The following is a 16748-nucleotide window of genomic DNA, read 5'->3' as shown; positions in this document are numbered from 1 at the left end:
CCCTCCCTATCCACCCCTCTACGTGGACACAAAGCACCAACCTGATCTCCCTGTGCCATACGGCTGCTTCCCACTAGCTAGCTATTTTACATTTGTTAGTGTATATATGTCCATGCCACTCTTTCACTTCGTCCCAGTTTACCCTTCCCACTCCCCGTGTCCTCAAGTCCATTCTCTACGTCTGCGTCTTTATTCCTGTGCTGCCCCTAGGTTCTTCAGAACCTTTTTTTTTTTTTTTAGATTCCATATATATGTGTTAGCATATGGTATTTGTTTTTCTCTTTCTGACTGACTTCACTCTGTATGACAGACTCTAGGTCCGTCCACCTCACTACAGATAACTCAATTTCATTTCTATTTATGGCTGAGTAATATTCTATTGTATATATGTGCCACATCTTCTTTATCCATTCATCTGTCGATGGACACTTAGGTTGCTTCCATGTCCTGGCTACTGTAAATAGAGCTGCAGTGAACACTGTGGTACATGACTCTTTTTGAATTATGTTTTTCTCAGGGTGTATGCCCAGTAGTGGGATTGCTGCGTTGTATGGTAGTTCTATTTTTAGCTTTTTAAGGAACTTCCATACTGTTCTCCATAGTGGCTGTATCAATTTACATTCCCACCAACAGGGCAAGAGGTCTCCCTTTTCTCCACACCCTCTCCAGCACTTACTGTTTGTAGATTTTTTGATGGTGACCATTATGAGGTGATACCTCATTGTAGTTTTGATTTGCATTTCTCTAATGATTAGGGATGTTGAGCATCCTTTCATGTGTTTGTTGGCAATCTGTATATCTTCTTTGCAGAAATGTCTATTTAGGTTTTCTGCCCATTTTTGGATTGGGTTGTTTTTTTGATATTGAGCTGCACGAGTTGCTTGTAAATTTTGGAGATTAGTCCTTTGTCAGTTGCTTCATTTGCAAACATTTTCTCCCATTCTGAGGGTTGTCTTTTTGTCTTGTTTATGGTTTCCTTTGCTGTGCAAAAGCTTTTAAGTTTCATTAGGTCCCATTTATTTTTGTTTTTATTTCCATTTCTGTAGGAGGTGGGTCAAAAAGGATCTTGCTGTGATTTAGGTCATAGAGTGTTGTGCCTATGTTTTCCTCTAAGAGTTTTATAGTGTCTGGCCTTACATTTAGGTCTTTAATCCATTTTGAGTTTATTTTTGTGTATGGTGTTAGGGAGTGTTCTAATTTCATTCTTTTACATGTAGTTGTCCAGTTTTCCCAGCACCACTTATTGAAGAGGCTGTCTTTTCTCCATTGTATATTCTTGCCTGCTTTATCAAAAATAAGGTGGCCATACGTGCGTGGGTTTATCTCTGGGCTTTCTATCTTGTTCCACTGATGTATATTTCTGTTTTTGTGCCAGTACCATACTGTCTTGATTACTGTAGCTTTGTAGTGTAGTAGCCTGATTCCTCCAGCTCCTTTTTTCTTTTTTTTTATTAAATTTTTTTTGGGGGCTGTGTTGGGTCTTCGTTGCTCTGCACGGGCTTTCTCTAGTTGCGGTGCATGGGCTTCTCATTGTGGTGGCTTCTCTTGTTGTGGAGCACAGGCTCTAGGCGTCCAGGCTTCAGTAGTTGGGGCATGTGGGCTCAGTAGTTGTGGCTCGCAGGCTCTAGAGCGCAGGCTCAGTAGTTGTGGTGCACGGGCTTAGTTGCTCCGCGGCATGTGGGATCTTCCTGGACCAGGGCTCGAACCCGTGTCCCCTGCATAGCAGGCGGATTCCTAACCACTGCGCCCTCCTTTTTTCGTTCTCAAGATTGCTTTGGCTGTTCGGGGTCTTTTGTGTTTCCGTACAAATTGTGAAATTTTTTGTTCTAGTTCTGTGAAAAATGCCATTGGTAGTTTGATAGGGATTGCATTGAATCTGTAGATTGCTTTGGGTAGTACAGTCATTTTCACAATGTTGATTCTTCCAATCCAAGAACATTGTATAGCTCTCCATCTATTAGTGTCATCTTCAATTTCTTTCATCAGTGTCTTATAGTTTTCTGCATACAGGTCTTTTGTCTCCTTAGGTAGGTTTATTCCTAGGAATTTTATTCTTTTTGTTGCAATGGTAAATGGGAGTGTTTCCTTAATTTCTCTTTCAGATTTTTTCATTAGTGTATAGCAATGCAAGAGATTTCTGTGCATTAACTTTGTATCCTGCTACTTTACCAAATTCATTGATTAGCTCTAGTAGTTTTCTGGTAGCATCTTTAGGATTCTCTATGTATAGTATCATGTCATCTGCAAACAGTGACAGCTTTACTGCTTCTTCTCCGATTTGGATTCCTTTTATTTTTTATTTATTTTTTCCTTTATTCCCTTTTTCTTTTATGATTGCTGTGGCTAAAACTTCCAAAACTATGTTGAATAATAGTGGTGAGAGTGGACAACCTTGTCTTGTTCCTGATCTTAGATGAGATGGTTTCAGTTTTTCACCATTGAGAACGATGATGGCTGTGTGTTTGTCATATATGGCCTTTATTATGTTGAGGTAAGTTCCGTCTATGCCTACTTTCTGGAGGGTTTTTATCATAAATGGGTGTTGAATTTTGTCAAAAGCTTTTTCTGCATCTATTGAGATGATCATATGGTTTTTCTCCTTCAGTTTGTTTAAGATGGTTTATCACATTGATTGATTTGCATATATTGAAGAATCCTTGCATTCTTGGGAAAAACTCCACTTGATCATGGTGTATGATCCTTTTAATGTGCTGTTGGATTCTGTTTGCTAGTATTTTGTTGAGAATTTTTGCATCTATGTTCATCAGTGATATTGGCCTTTTTTTTTCCTTTGTGACATCTTTGTCTGGTTTTGGCATCAGGGTGATAGTGGCCTCGTAGAATGAGTTTCGGAGTGTTCCTCCCTCTGCTATATTTTGGAAGAGTTTGAGAAGGATAGGTGTTAGCTCTTCTCTAAATGTTTGATAGAATTCGCCTGTGAAGCCATCTGGTCCTGGGCTTTTGTTTGTTGGAAGATTTTTAATCACAGTCTCAATTTCAGTGCTTGTGATTGGTCTGTTTATATTTTCTATTTCTTCCTGGTTCAGTCCTGGAAGGTTGTGCTTTTCTAAGAGTTTGTCCATTTCTTCCAGGTTGTCCATTTTATTGGCATATAGTTGCTTGTAGTAATCTCTCACGATCCTTTGTTTTTCGGCAGCGTCAGTTGTTACTTCTCCTTTTTCATTTCTAATTCTATTGATTTGAGTCTTCTCCTTTTCTTGATGAGTCTGGCTAATGGTTTATCAATTTTGTTTATCTTCTCAAAGAACCAGCTTTTAGTTTTATTGATCTTTGCTATTGTTTCCTTCATTTCTTTTTCCTTTATTTCTGATCTGATCTTTATGATTTCTTTCCTTCTGCTAACTTTGGCGGTTTTTTTTTTTTTTTTGTTCTTTCTCTAATTGCTTTAGGTGTGTTTCTTGAGGTAGGATTGTATTCCTATAAACTTCCCTCTTAGAACTGCTTTTGCTGCATCCCATAGGTTTTGGGTCGTTGTGTTTTCATTGTCATTTGTTTCTAGGTATTTTTTGATTTCCTCTTTGATTTCTTCAGTGATCTCTTGGTTATTTAGTAGCCTCCATGTGTTTGTATATTTTACAGATTTTTTCCTGTAATTGATACCTAGTCTTATAGTGTGGTGGGAAAAGATACTTGATACGATTTCAACTTTCTTAAATTTACCAAGGCTTGATTTGTGACCCAAGATACGATCTATCCTGGAGAATGTTCCATGAGCACTTGAGAAGAAAGTGTATTCTGTTGTTTTTGGATGGAATGTCCTATAAATATCAATTAAGTCCATCTTGTTTAATGTATCATTGAAAGCTTGTGTTTCCTTATTTATTTTCATTTTGGATGATCTGTCCATTGGTGAAAGTGGGGTGTTAAAGTTCCCTACTATGATTGTGTTACTATCAATTTCCCCTCTTATGGCTGTTAGCTTTTGCCTTATGCATTGAGGTGCTCCTATGTTGGGTGCATAAATATTTACAATTGTTATATCTTCTTCTTGGATTGATCCCTTGATCATTATGTAGTGTCCTTCCTTGTGTTTTGTAACATTCTTTATTTTAAAGTCTATTTTATCTGATATGAGTATTGCTACTCCAGCTTTCTTTTGATTTCCATTTGCATGGAGTATCTTTATCCATCCCCTCACTTTCAGTCTGTATGTGTCCCTAGGTCTGAAGTGGGTCTCTTGCAGACAGCATATAGATGGGTCTTGTGTTTGTATCCATTTAGCAAGCCTGTGTCTTTTGTTTGGAGCATTTAATCCATTCACGTTTAAGGTAATTATCGATATGTATGTTCCTATTACCATTTTCTTAATTGTTTTGGGTTTGTTATTGTAGGTCTTTTCCTTCTCTGTGCTTCCTGCCTAGAGAAGTTCCTTTAGCATTTGTTATAAAGCTGGTATGGTGGTGCTGAATCCTCTTAGCTTTTGCTTGTCTGTAAAGGTTTTAATTTCTCTGTCGAATCTGAATGAGATCCTTGCTGTGTAGAGTAATCTTGGTTGTTAGTTTTTCCCTTTTATCACTTTAAATATGTCCTGCCACTCCCTTCTGGCTTGCAGAGTTTCTGCTGAAAGATCAGCTGTTAACCTTATGGGGATTCCCTTGTATGTTATTTGTTGTTTTTCCCTTGCTGCTTTTAATATTTTTTCTTTGTATTTAATTTTTGATAGGTTTTAAAAAAAATTTTATTTTATTTTTGGCTGCGTTGGGTCTTCGTTGCTGTGTGCAGGCTTTCTCTAATTGCGGCAAGTGGGGTCTACTCTTTGTTGCAGTGCGCGGGCTTCTCATCGTGGTCGCTTCTCTTGTTGCAGAGCATGGGCTCTCAGTGCATGGGCTTCAGTAGTTGTGGCACACAGGCTCAGTAGTTGTGGCTCACGGGCTCTGGAGTGCAGGCTCAGTAGTTGTTAGTGCACGGGCTTGGTTGATCCACGGCACGTGGGATCTTCCCAGACCAGGGCTCAAACCCGTGTCCCGTGCATTGGCAGGTGGATTCTTAACCACCGCACCATCAGGGAAGTCCAATTTTTGATAGTTTGATTAATATGTGTTTTGGTGTGTTTTTCCTTGGGTATATCCTGTATGGATAAATCCTCTGCGCTTCCTGGACTTGATTGACTATTTCCCATATTAGAGAAGTTTTCAACTATAATCTGTTCAAATATTTTCGCAGTCCCTTTCTTTTTCTCTTCTTCTTCTGGGACCCCTATAATTCGAATGTTGGTGCATTTAATGTTGTCCCAGAGGTCTCTGAGACTGTCCTCAATTCTTTTTGTTTTTCCTTTATTCTGCTCTGCGGTAGTTATTTCCACTATTTTATCTTCCAGGTCTCTTATCCGTTCTTCTGCCTCAGTTATCCTGCTATTGATTCCTTCTAGAGAATTCTTAATTTCATTTATTGTGTTGTTCATTGTTTTTTTTGCTCTTTAGTTCTTCTAGGTCCTTGTTAAACATTTGTTGTATTTTCTCCATTCTGTTTCCAAGATTTTGGATCATCTTTACTATCGTTACTCTGAATTGTTTTTCAGGTAGATTGCCTATTTCCTCTTCATTTGTTTGGTCTGGTGGGTTTTTACCTTGATCCTTCATCTGCTCTGTTTCTGTGTCTTCTCATTTTGCTTAACTTACTGTGTTTGGGGTCTCCTTTTCGCAGGCTGCAGGTTCGTAGTTCCCGTTGTTTTTGGTGTCTGCCCCCAGTGGCTAAGGTTGGTTCAGTGGCTTGTGTAGGCTTCCTGGTGGAGAGGACTGATGCCTGTGTTCTGGTGGATGAGGCTGGATCTTGTCTTTCTGGTGGGCAGGACTGTGTTTGGTGGTGTGTTTTGGGGTGTCTGTGATCTTTTTATGATTTTAGGCAGCCTCTCTGCTAATGGGTGGGGTTGTGTTCCTGTCTTGCTAGTTGTTTGGCATAGGGTGTCCAGCAGTGTAGGTTGCTGGTTGTTGAGTGGAGCTGGGTCTTAGCGTTGAGATGGAGATCTCTGGGAGAGCTTTCACCGTTTGATATTATGTGGAGCCGGGAGGTCTCTGGTGGACCAATGTCCTGAACTTGGCTCTCCCACCTCAGAGGCACAGGCCTGACACCCGGCTGGAGCACCAAGACCCTGTCAGCCACATGGCTTTTGGGAAGTCTGGGGTCTTCTGCCAGCGTTCAGTAGGTGTTCTGCAGGAGTTGTTCCACATGTAGATGTATTTCTGATGTATTTGTGGGGAAGAAGGTGATCTCCATGTCTTACTCCTCTGCCATCTTGAAGGTCTACCATACTGTTTTGACTACTGTAGCTTTGTAGTATAGTCTGCAGTCAGGGAGCGTGATACTTCCAGCTTTCTTCCTTTTTCTCAAAATTACTCTGGCTATTTGGGGTCTTCTGTGGTTCTATATAAATTTTAGGATTATTTGTTCTAGTTGTGTGAAAACTGTCATGGGTATTTTGATAATTGCATTAAATTTGTAGATTAATTTGGGTAGAATGGAGATTTTAACTATTAATTCTTCCGATCCATGAACATGGGATATCTTTTCACTTATTTGTATTGTCTTCAATTTCCTTCACCAGTATCTCATGGTTTCCAGAGTATAGGTCGTTCACCTGCTTGGTTAAGTTTATTCATAGGTATTTTCTTTTTGATACAGTTGTAAATGAAACTGTTTTCTGGAATTCTCTGACAGTTCATTATTAGTGTATAGAAAGGTAACAGATTTCTGTATGTTAATCTTGTATCCTGCAACTTTACTGAATTCATTTATTAGTTCTAATAGTTTTTTGGTGGATACTTTAGGGTTTTCTGTATATAGTATCATGCCATCTACAAACAGTGACAGTTTTACTTCTACCCTTACAATCTGGATTCCTTTTATTTCTTTCTCTTGTCAGTTGGACTTCCAATACTGTGTCAAATAGAAGTGGTGAGAGTAGGTATCCTTGTCTTGTTCTTGATTTTAGAGGAAAAGTTAATTTTTCACTGTTGAGTATGCTGTTAGCTGTGGGTTTGTCACAAATGGCCCTTCTTATATTGAGATGTGTTCTCTCTATACCAACTATGATGAGAGAATTTATCATTAATGGATGTTGAATTTTGTCAAATGCTTTTTCTGCATCTATTGAGATGATCATGTGATTTTTATCCTTCCTTTTGTTAATGTGGTGTATCACACTGATTGAGTGTGGATAGTGAACCATCCTTTCATCTCTGGGATAAATCCCACTTGATCATGGAGTATGACCCTTTTCATAAAAAGGATTGTTGGATTTAGTTTGCTAATATTTTGTTGAGGATTTTTGCATCTATATTCATCAGAGATACTGGCCTGTAATTTTCCTTTTGTTTAGTGTCTTTGGTTTTGCTATCAGGGTAATGGTGGTCTTATAGAATGAAATTGGGAGTGTTCCCTCTCCTTCAATTTTTTGGAATAGTTTGAGGATAGGTATTAGCTTTTCTTTTTATGTTTGATAGAATTCCCCTGTGAAGTTGTCTGGTCCTGGATTTTAGTTTGGTGCAAGTTTTTTTTGGTTAAAATTTCAACTTCACTAGTAGTGGTTGTTCTGTTCATATTGTCTATTTCTTTTTGATTCAGTTTTGGAAGGGTGTATGTTTCTCAAAATTTGTCCATTTCTTCTGGTTTGTCCAATTTATTGGGATATAATTGTAGTATGTGAGGTATAACTGACATTTAAAATTATATTAGTTTCAGGTGTATAACATGATTTGATATTTGTATATGTTGCAAAATGACCATCACAGTAAGTATAGTTAACATCCATTACCATATCACATTTTTTTGTAATGAGAGCTTTCAAGATCTACTCTTAGCAACTTTCAAATATGCAATACAGTATTAACTATAGTCATCATGCTGTACATTACATCTACATATTTTATAACTGGAAATTTGTACCTTTCAACCCCTCTCACCCATTTTGCCCACCCCCAACACCCTGCCTCTGGCAACCACCAACCTGTTCTCTGTACCTATGAGCTTATTTTTTAAAACACATTCCATCTATGACCTTTTAAAAAAAAACAGATTCCACTTATAAGATCATACAGTATTTGTCTTTCTCTGACTTATTTTACTTAGCATAATGCTCACAAGTTCCATCCATATTGTCACAAATGGCAAGATTTTCTTCTTTTTCATGGCTGAATAATATTCCATTGCATAAATATATACTACATCTTCTTTACCCATTCATCCATCAATGGGCACTTTGGTTGTTTCCATATTTTGGCTTTTATAAATAATGCTGCAATGAACATAGAGGTGTATATATCTTTTTGAATTAGTGTTTTCATTTTTGGGGATAAATAGCCAGAAGTGGATTTGCTGGATCATATGGTAGTTCTACTTTTAATTTTTTGAGGAACTGCCATACTGTTTTCATAGTGGCTGCACCAATTTACATTCCCACCAAAACACCACAAGGGTTCCCTTTTCTCCACATTCTTGCCTACACTTACTTGTCTTTTTCATAACAGCCATTCTAACAGGTATGAGGTGATATTTCATTGTGCTTTTGATTTGCATTTCTCTGATTAGTGATGAGCGTCTTTCCATGTGCCTGTTGGCTGGCCATCTGCATGTCTTCTTTGTAAAAAATGTCTCTTTAGATCCTCTGCCCATTTTTAAATGATTTTTTTTTTTTTTTTTTGCTATTGAGTTGTATGACTATATATATTTTGGATATTAACCCCTTATCAGATATATGGTTTGCAAATATTTTCTCCCAGTCAGTAGGTTGCATTTTCATTTTCTTGATGGTTTTCTTTGCTGCACAGAAGCTTTTTAGTTTGATGTAGTCCCATTTATTTTTGGATTGTCAAATCCAAAATATTGCCAAGACTGATGTCAGGGGCTCACTGCCTATGTTTTCTTCTAGGAGTTTTATGGTTTCAGGTCTTATGTCCAAGTCTTTAATCCATTTTGAGTTAATTTTTGTGTAAGGTGTGAGATAATGGTCCAGTTTTCCCAAAACCATTTACTGAAGAGACAGTTCTTTCTTTCCCCATCTGTATATTCTTGGCTCCTTTGTTGTAAATCAACTGACCATATATATGCATGGGTTTATATCTGGGCTTTCTGTTCTGTTGCATTGATCTACATGTCTGTTTTTGTGCCAGTACCACACAGTTTTGATTACTATAGCTTTATAATGTAGTTTGAAACCAGGGGTTGTAATGTCTCTGGCTTTGTTCTTCTTTTTCAAGATTGATTTTGCTATTCGGGGTCTTCCGTAGTTCCATAGAAATTTTAGGATTATTAGTTCTATGAAAAATGCCATTGGAGTGCACCAAATCTGTAGATTGCTTTGGTAGTATGGACATTATTATTTCTAATAGCTTTATTAAGGTGTAATTTATATACATTACATTCAACCTGTTTTAAGTGCACAAATATTTTTAAAGTTTATAAAACTGTGCAAAAATCACAATTTAGTTGTAGAACAGTTTCATCACCCCAAAGAGATCCCTGTGGCCATTTGCAGACGATCCCCACTCCCATGTAACCACCAATTTAGTATCATCTGTTTTAGACATTTTCCTTTTCTGTCGTTTCATTATAAATGGAATCATACCTTATATGGCTTATGTGTCAAACTTCTTTTACCTAGCATGATGTTTCTGAGGTTCATCCATGTAGTAGCATATATCAGTATTCTATTTTATGAATTTTTTGTTTACCCATTTGCAGTTGATGGCCATTTGGATTGTTTCCACTTTTTCACTAGTATGAATCATGTTATGAACATGCACCTACAAGTCTTTGTGAACAGTTTTCATTTCTCTTAGGATGGAACATTGAATGGAATTGCTGGGTCATATGGTAAACTGCTTAACTTTTTAAGAAACTGCCAGATCACTTTCCAAAGTGGCTGCATCATTTTACATTTCCACCAGCAGTGTACTAGGGCTCGTTTCTCCACATCCTCATGAACACCATCTTTCTTTGTCTTTATTATAGTCATCCTAGTGGCTGTGAAGTGGTATCATCTAATTTTGGTTTTAACTTGCATTTCCCTAATGACTAGTGATGTTGAGCATCTTTTCATATGCCAAGCCATTTGGATATCTTCTTTCTGAAATGTCTATTCAAATTTTTGCCCACTTAAAAATTGAGTTGCCTTACTTTTGAGTTTTAAGAATAATTGAGTTGAAAATATTTTATCCTAGTCTGTGGTTTGTCAGTTCATTTTCTTAATGTTTTTCTTTTCCTATTATGTAAGTTTCAGGTGTACATTGCTCAGGACCACTTTATAGCATAGCCAGCTTCTTTAAAAGAATAAAGACTAGACTTCCAAAAGGTTTCATCTTAAATTGTATTTATTTATTTTTATAAATTATTTATTTTTGGCTGCATTGGGTCTTCATTGCTGCCTGCAGGCTTTTTCTAGTTGTGGTGAGCAGGGAGGGGCTGTTCTTCTTTGTGGTGCATGGGCTTACTGCGGTGGCTTCTTTTGTTGTGGAGCGCAGGCTCTAGGCACTCGGGCTTCAGTAGTTGTGGCATGTGGCCTCTAGAGCACAGGCTCAGTAGTTGTGGTGCACGGGCTTAGTTGCTCCACGGGATCTTAGTTGCTCCATGTGGGATCTTCCTGGGAGGGCTCGAACCTGTGTCCCCTGCATTGGCAGGTGGATTCTTAACCACTGCACCACCAGGGAAGCCCTAAATTGTATTTATTGACCTAATTCTTTACTGTTCTTTATAATGGAGAGTTCGACTATGAGGCTAAAATGGGACTTTTCTCAATTTTCTGGTCAACTGATATGATGGCTGTAATAATCCAGAAGAAATAGGTCATTATATTTTCTTGAGGTTTCAACTTAAGATTTCAGCTTTCATTTTCAAATAAGTAGAAATACTATGTCTTGTATCTAGGATGCAAGGACTTGGTTATCCTTGTTGGGATAATGGTTCTCCTCTATCTGCGGAAGTCACTCTGTCCAGTGGTGACTGATAAGTAGCTCTAACTGTACAATTATTGTGGCTAGAATTCCAGAAATGGTCAATGTAAGTTCATCTATTTGGTCTTCACGGATTACCTGTGAAGCAAAAAAGGACACCTGAATAAGACACCTAAAATATTTTTACCAGTTTTTGGGAACACTGTGTTGTCTCCCCAATATACATTTCATTTACCCCTATTATGTAGCAATAGTGGTTTGGGTAGAATAAACCCAGCTTCATATTCAGCTTGAGGGGTAGGCCCTGATAGGTCTAGGTCAATTAGAAAATCCTCTTCTCTCTCCTCCATTCCTTGCTAGAATGACATGGATTAGTTCAGAAGTGCCCTCAATTAGTGTGAAAAGTTTAAGACTCTCAGTAGGACAGTGAGGTATGCTGTAAAGCTGGGAACTACTGAATGATTCTGCCACCTGTAGTAGACAGCTTCTAAAATGACCCCCAATGAACTCTGCCTTCTGGTATTCATCCCCTTATATAATCCACTCACCTTCAATGTGGGCTGAATCCAGTGATTAGTTTCTAACTAACTAGTCATGGAATACAGAAAAAGTGATGGATGTTACTTCTGAGATTAGTTACAAAAAGACTGTGGCTTTCATCTTGGGTTTCATCTCACTTGCTCAATCTGAGGGAAGCCACATGCCAAGCTGTGAGGCACACTATGGAGTGGCCCATGTGGCAAAGAACTGGGAGAGGTCTCTAGACAACAGAGAGTGAGAAATTGAGGCCCCGAATTCAACAGCCTGTGAGGAACTAAATCCTGCCAATAACCACATGAGTGAGCTTGGAAGGGAATCTTCCTCCAGTTGAGCCTTCAGATGACACTGCAGCCCTGTCAGAGAGCTTAACTGCAACCTCATGAGAGACTCTGAGGCAGAGGCCCTAAGCCAAATTGTGCCCAGATTCCCGACTCACAGAAACTGAGATTTAAAAAAAAGTTTGTTGTTTTAAGCCACTAAATTTTACAGTAATTTGTTAAGCTGCAAAAGATAATTAATATACTACCATAAGAAAAGCTAGTTTGAGCTGGGTTTTTTTTTTTCTTTCCTGTTATTTGTAACTGAAAGCATATTAACACATACTAGCTAGTAGTAATCTAATCTTGAAAAGGGTATGACATATTATACACAAATAATTTTGTGAACTTATGGTTTACAAATATCATACAAACAACAATAAAAACCCCATCTACCTATTCACAACCATCTCCATTTCTCATATGGAAAATTATGTAATAAGGCCTCACTCATGTAATAAGGCCTCACTCATTCAGTGTCCCTTTTAATACTGACAAAGTCTGGGCAAAGATTTACCTTTGATTACTTACACAAATAAACAATGTAAAAAAAACAGTGATCACAGGGCAACTGTTAAGTCCACTTAAAACATCTATTGTTTAGGGAATTCCCTGGCAGTCCAGTGGTTAGGACCCGGCGCTTTCACTGCTGCGGCCTGGGTTTGATCCTTAAAAGTACTTACCATATGCTAACACATATATATGGAATCTAAAAAAAAAAAAAAAGGTTCTGAAGAACCTAGGGGCAGCACAGGAATAAAGACGCAGATGTAGAGAATGGACTTGAGGACACGGGAAGGGGGAAGGGTAAGCTGGGACGAAGTGAGAGAGTGGCATGGACATATGTACACTACCAAATGTAAAATAGATAGCTAGTGGGAAGCAGCCGCATGGCACAGGGAGATCAGGTTGGTGCTTTGTGTCCACCTAGAGGGGTGGATAGGGAGGGTGGGAGGGAGACGCAAGAGGGAGGAGATATGGGGATATATGTATATGTATAGCGCAGAAACTAACACACCATTGTAAAGCATTTATACTCCAATAAATATGTTAAAAAAATCATGAATTGCATAAAAAGACTAATTTGAAGTTTCAGCTTTAAAAAAAAAAGTACTTTAACACCATTTGTTTATATATAAGCATTAACTATGCTAATTAAAAATGGTTCTTAATTGGTACCTATTCATTAAAGCAGGTCTGGAAGGACCTCTGGTTAGGCACTCTTTGTTCTCAGTCTATCTGGAAAAGCAACCTTTCAACCAATGGAGATAGGGTGTCATGAACCCTGAGGGGTATGATTAATTCAGTCTTCTGTACCTGAAGCTCAATAAAACAAAAAAACTCCAAACTTACTATATTCTTAGAAGGGCCTTTGAACTGGTGCTTCCACAGGCCAACCTGAGCTCACTGCCTAAGTAAAAGTCTTTATTTTACAGGGTCCTCAGGGGAGCAGGGTTGCATGAAAAGGTCACTAGGTGTAAGTCTGGAGGCAGTTACAGTGCTAATTCCTTATTTTCTATTCTCTAGCAGATTCAGTAAAGTGATGATGGCATTCTTTCTTGCCTGCCAAATATGGCTCTCAAATATCCTTGTCATATATTTACAGATTTACTTGAAGAGCTGTGTTTTTTAAACAAATATTCAAATAATAAAATGTAAAATGATATAGGTCAGTAGTGTACTTCTGGGAAGGAGACAGGACTGGAGGCAGAAGTGAGGGGGGAATTTTGCTTTTTAAAATTATACATGCAATTCTGTACTGTTTAATTTTTACAAGCAACTTGTATTGCTTTTGTAATTTAAAAAATAATTGAAAGTTAAAAAAGAGGAAATCCTCAAGAGGGTCTCATTAGTAGTTCAGAATGAATTTCATTAATCATAACATTAAATCAATACCTATCTGAGCACTTGAGAGTATGTGAAGTAAGAAGTAAAGGGAGGAAGAGATGGAAAGTTGTGATTAAGGCAGGATCAGGGAGGGGACATTCTGATGGGCAGTTTTTTTTTTTGAGGGGCGGTAGTTCTTAAAAAGAGGCAAAAACTTGGGATAGTAGAAGAGGGCTTATGTATCTGGGAGCAAGGTCAGGATGCGGCAAAGCCAGACTTGAAAATTCACCTGCTTATCTGCACATGAGATGACTAAGGTATTGGCTGGGCTGAGGAGGGAAGTAGGATGAGGATATTTTCAAAGATCACTGCAGTAGTTTGGTTGAAGTACACTGCTACTTGCTGGGAAGAAACATCAGATGGGACATGCAGGATGGGATGGTCTAGATTTGAGTATGAAGCTGATAGCAGGGAGTTTCCTGGATTGTAAGAAACAGAACTAACTGTGGTAGCCTATAAAGGAAAAATAACAACAAAGATGGGCATGAAGTAACAAGAGTGAACAGGAAATGACTGGAGCAGCTGAGAACTACAGGATATTGTGTCCTACCATAGCAAGCTGAAGTCATCTGGAGGTCTCTACTTGATTTTTAAAATTTCCAATTTGAAAACAGAATCCAAATAGGCAACAAATGAAAAAAAACAAAAACAAACAACAACAACAAAAAACTAAAGTAAAACACAATTCAACTCACCACTGTGGTTAACAGCTGGTTCTAAATATGATGGTTAAACTTTCAAGGTCTTCATTCTGTAAGTGTAATTCTTCAAGCAGGGTGGTCAAAAACTGTGTAAACATTACATTTTCCTGAGAATGCTTCTGAATGCCAAGAATTGAGGTCAGTCTGAAACACCAAAAATATTAAATGCATATCCATGAAATTGGAAGGACTAAGGGGCTCCAGTCTCTAACATGGCAGAGGGGATTTTTGTGAGGATAATGAAGTCTCTCTGATTTAACAAAATTCCCAGAGAGAGAAGGCTTTACTAAAGCTGAAGAGAAATCTCAGGAAAAGACTGAAAAATCAAACATATTGTTACATAAGGAAAGAAGCCTAAAAGCCTTACTCCAAAACATGTTCTTCATTATGCCAGCAAAAACTACCAAAATTCTGCCCAGAAAAGAAAATTAACCACATGGTGAAAGGAGGTTGTGTAGAGAAGCTTAGAGGTGAGAACTGCTTTAAAAAACATAATTTATATCAACTGTTTAGATTATATCACCTGAAAAAAAAAGACAAAGAACAAGATTACCTTTTGGATGAAACCTTAACATTTTAATTTTTGTAACACTAAACAGATGAATTTCATCTTAAAAGGCACTTAATACAAACTTCACAAGGAACACAATGCTTTCTTCTCTAACCATTTCCAGTAAATATCCCTAAAGACTGATTACATATAATAGATTCTTTTTTTAAAAAACTTATTTATTTTATTTATTTATTTTTGGCTGTGTTTGGTCTTCGTTGCTGTGCATGGGCTTTCTCTAGTTGTGGCTAGCAGGGGCTACTCTTTGCTGCGGTGTGCGGGCTTCTTATTGCAGTGGCTTCTCTTGTTGTGGAGCACGGGCTCTAGGTGCATGGGCTTCAGTAGTTGTGGCACACAGGCTCAGTAGTTGTGGCCTGCGGGCTCTAGAGCACAGGCTCAGTAGTGTGGCGCACAGGCTTAGCTGCTCCGCAGCATGTGGGATCTTCCCGGACCAGGGCTTGAACCCATGTCCGCTGCATTGGCAGGTGGATTCTTAAGCACTGTGCCACCAGGGAAGTCCTATAATAGATTCTTAAAAGTAATTTTCATTGAATGTGATTAGTAAACATGATTTTAAAAAAGTGAAAAATATCTAATCACAAACTGTGCAGACTGTTCCTTTTCATAAGTTTTTGTATCTCCAGAGAGCATGCTTCACAGAGCCTTTGCAAGAACATTCTGGGAAGTTTTTTGGAAGAAAATTCTTTTTTCCCCAAATAGTCTATACTTCCCACACAAACCTCTTACAGATGCTTATTTAACCTTGGTCGTTGCCAGTGGGCACATCAAATATAAATAAAATAACTCTCTGATTTAAATCAATAATGCTCAAGAAATCAGAGCAGAACAATTCCACAGTAGTGAGTATGGAATGAGAAATGTTATTTTCTGAGACAGATTTCTTCCTTGCTTATTAGCCATCTCATAGAGAAAGCAGAAATAAAAGGACAAATTTGTTAGAATTGTCCAAAGATGCCCTAGACTCTGAGGAGGTGGTAGATTCTCTATATTCCTGAAGGTATTTTAGCAAGAATTAGAGACTAGGTAACTCTAACAGTCCAGTGAAATCTAGAGTTCTACCCAAGAAAACCACTTATTCCTTCCCCACCTCTCCTCTATTTCTTTACAGCGAGCGGATGGAGTACCAGTTTCTCATATGAGCTTTGTCTGCAGGTATGCTCCAAAGGTAGTTTATACTTGAAAATAGGACTACCCAAGTCTTCTAATGCCAAGCTCAAGCTGGGTACTTGGGTGAACTTATAGGCAGTTGTGCCCAGCTTTTCCTGAGGCATTTTCCTGCAGAGAAAGTGGAACCCAGAAGTCAGCTCTGTTGGCTTTTCTCATACGTAGGTGATGTCAACATTAAAATATCAAGTTGCTGAAGACCAAAGATACTGGTGATGGGATAGCACTGGCTAAAAACAAGAAGTCAGAGCAGTCAGATCAGCTGTCATCTCCACAGAAATCTAGTTTTTGTGTGTGTTTTTTTTTTTTTTTAGTTTTTGAATTTTATTTTTTATACAGCAGGTTCTTATTAGTCATCAATTTTATACACATCAGTGTATACATGTCAATCCCAATCACCCAATTCAGCACACCACCATCCCCACCCCCCTGCGGTTTTCCCCCCTTGGTGTCCACACGTTTGTCCTCTACATCTGTGTCTCAACTTCTGCCCTGCAAACCGGTTCATCTGTACCATTTTTCTAGGTTCCACATACATGCATTAATATATGATATTTGTTTTTCTCTTTCTGACTTACTTCAGAAAAACAACTGTAAGACTTTGTATGACAGTCTCTAGATCCATCCACGTCTCAACAAATGACTCAATTTCGTTCCTTTTTAT

General features: G+C 38.2%; 1 protein-coding gene across 2 annotated transcripts in view; it reads right to left on the bottom strand.

Moving 5' to 3' along the window:
- Positions 1–10307: 10307 nt before the first annotated feature.
- The window catches only part of RPAP2 (RNA polymerase II associated protein 2), an 84730-nt gene continuing 78289 nt past the window's right edge, over positions 10308–16748 (bottom strand). Inside the window, exons 12-13 of one of the 2 annotated variants that reach the window (XM_059926300.1) lie at positions 14344–14493; positions 10308–11042 (exon numbers count right to left, since the gene is read on the bottom strand). In XM_059926300.1, coding sequence (XP_059782283.1) covers positions 14352–14493 — 142 coding nt within the window. In that variant the 3' untranslated portion in view covers positions 10308–11042; positions 14344–14351. Of the gene's footprint in view, positions 11043–14343; positions 14494–16748 lie in introns of those variants that run through there. The other variant, XR_009503845.1, reaches the window with a different exon arrangement.

This window comes from Balaenoptera ricei, chromosome 1 (assembly GCF_028023285.1).
Source record: "Balaenoptera ricei isolate mBalRic1 chromosome 1, mBalRic1.hap2, whole genome shotgun sequence".
Classification (NCBI taxonomy): Eukaryota; Metazoa; Chordata; class Mammalia; order Artiodactyla; family Balaenopteridae; genus Balaenoptera; species Balaenoptera ricei.
Note: the sequence above shows the minus strand (reverse complement) of the source record. Positions and strands in the feature narration are given on the sequence as shown.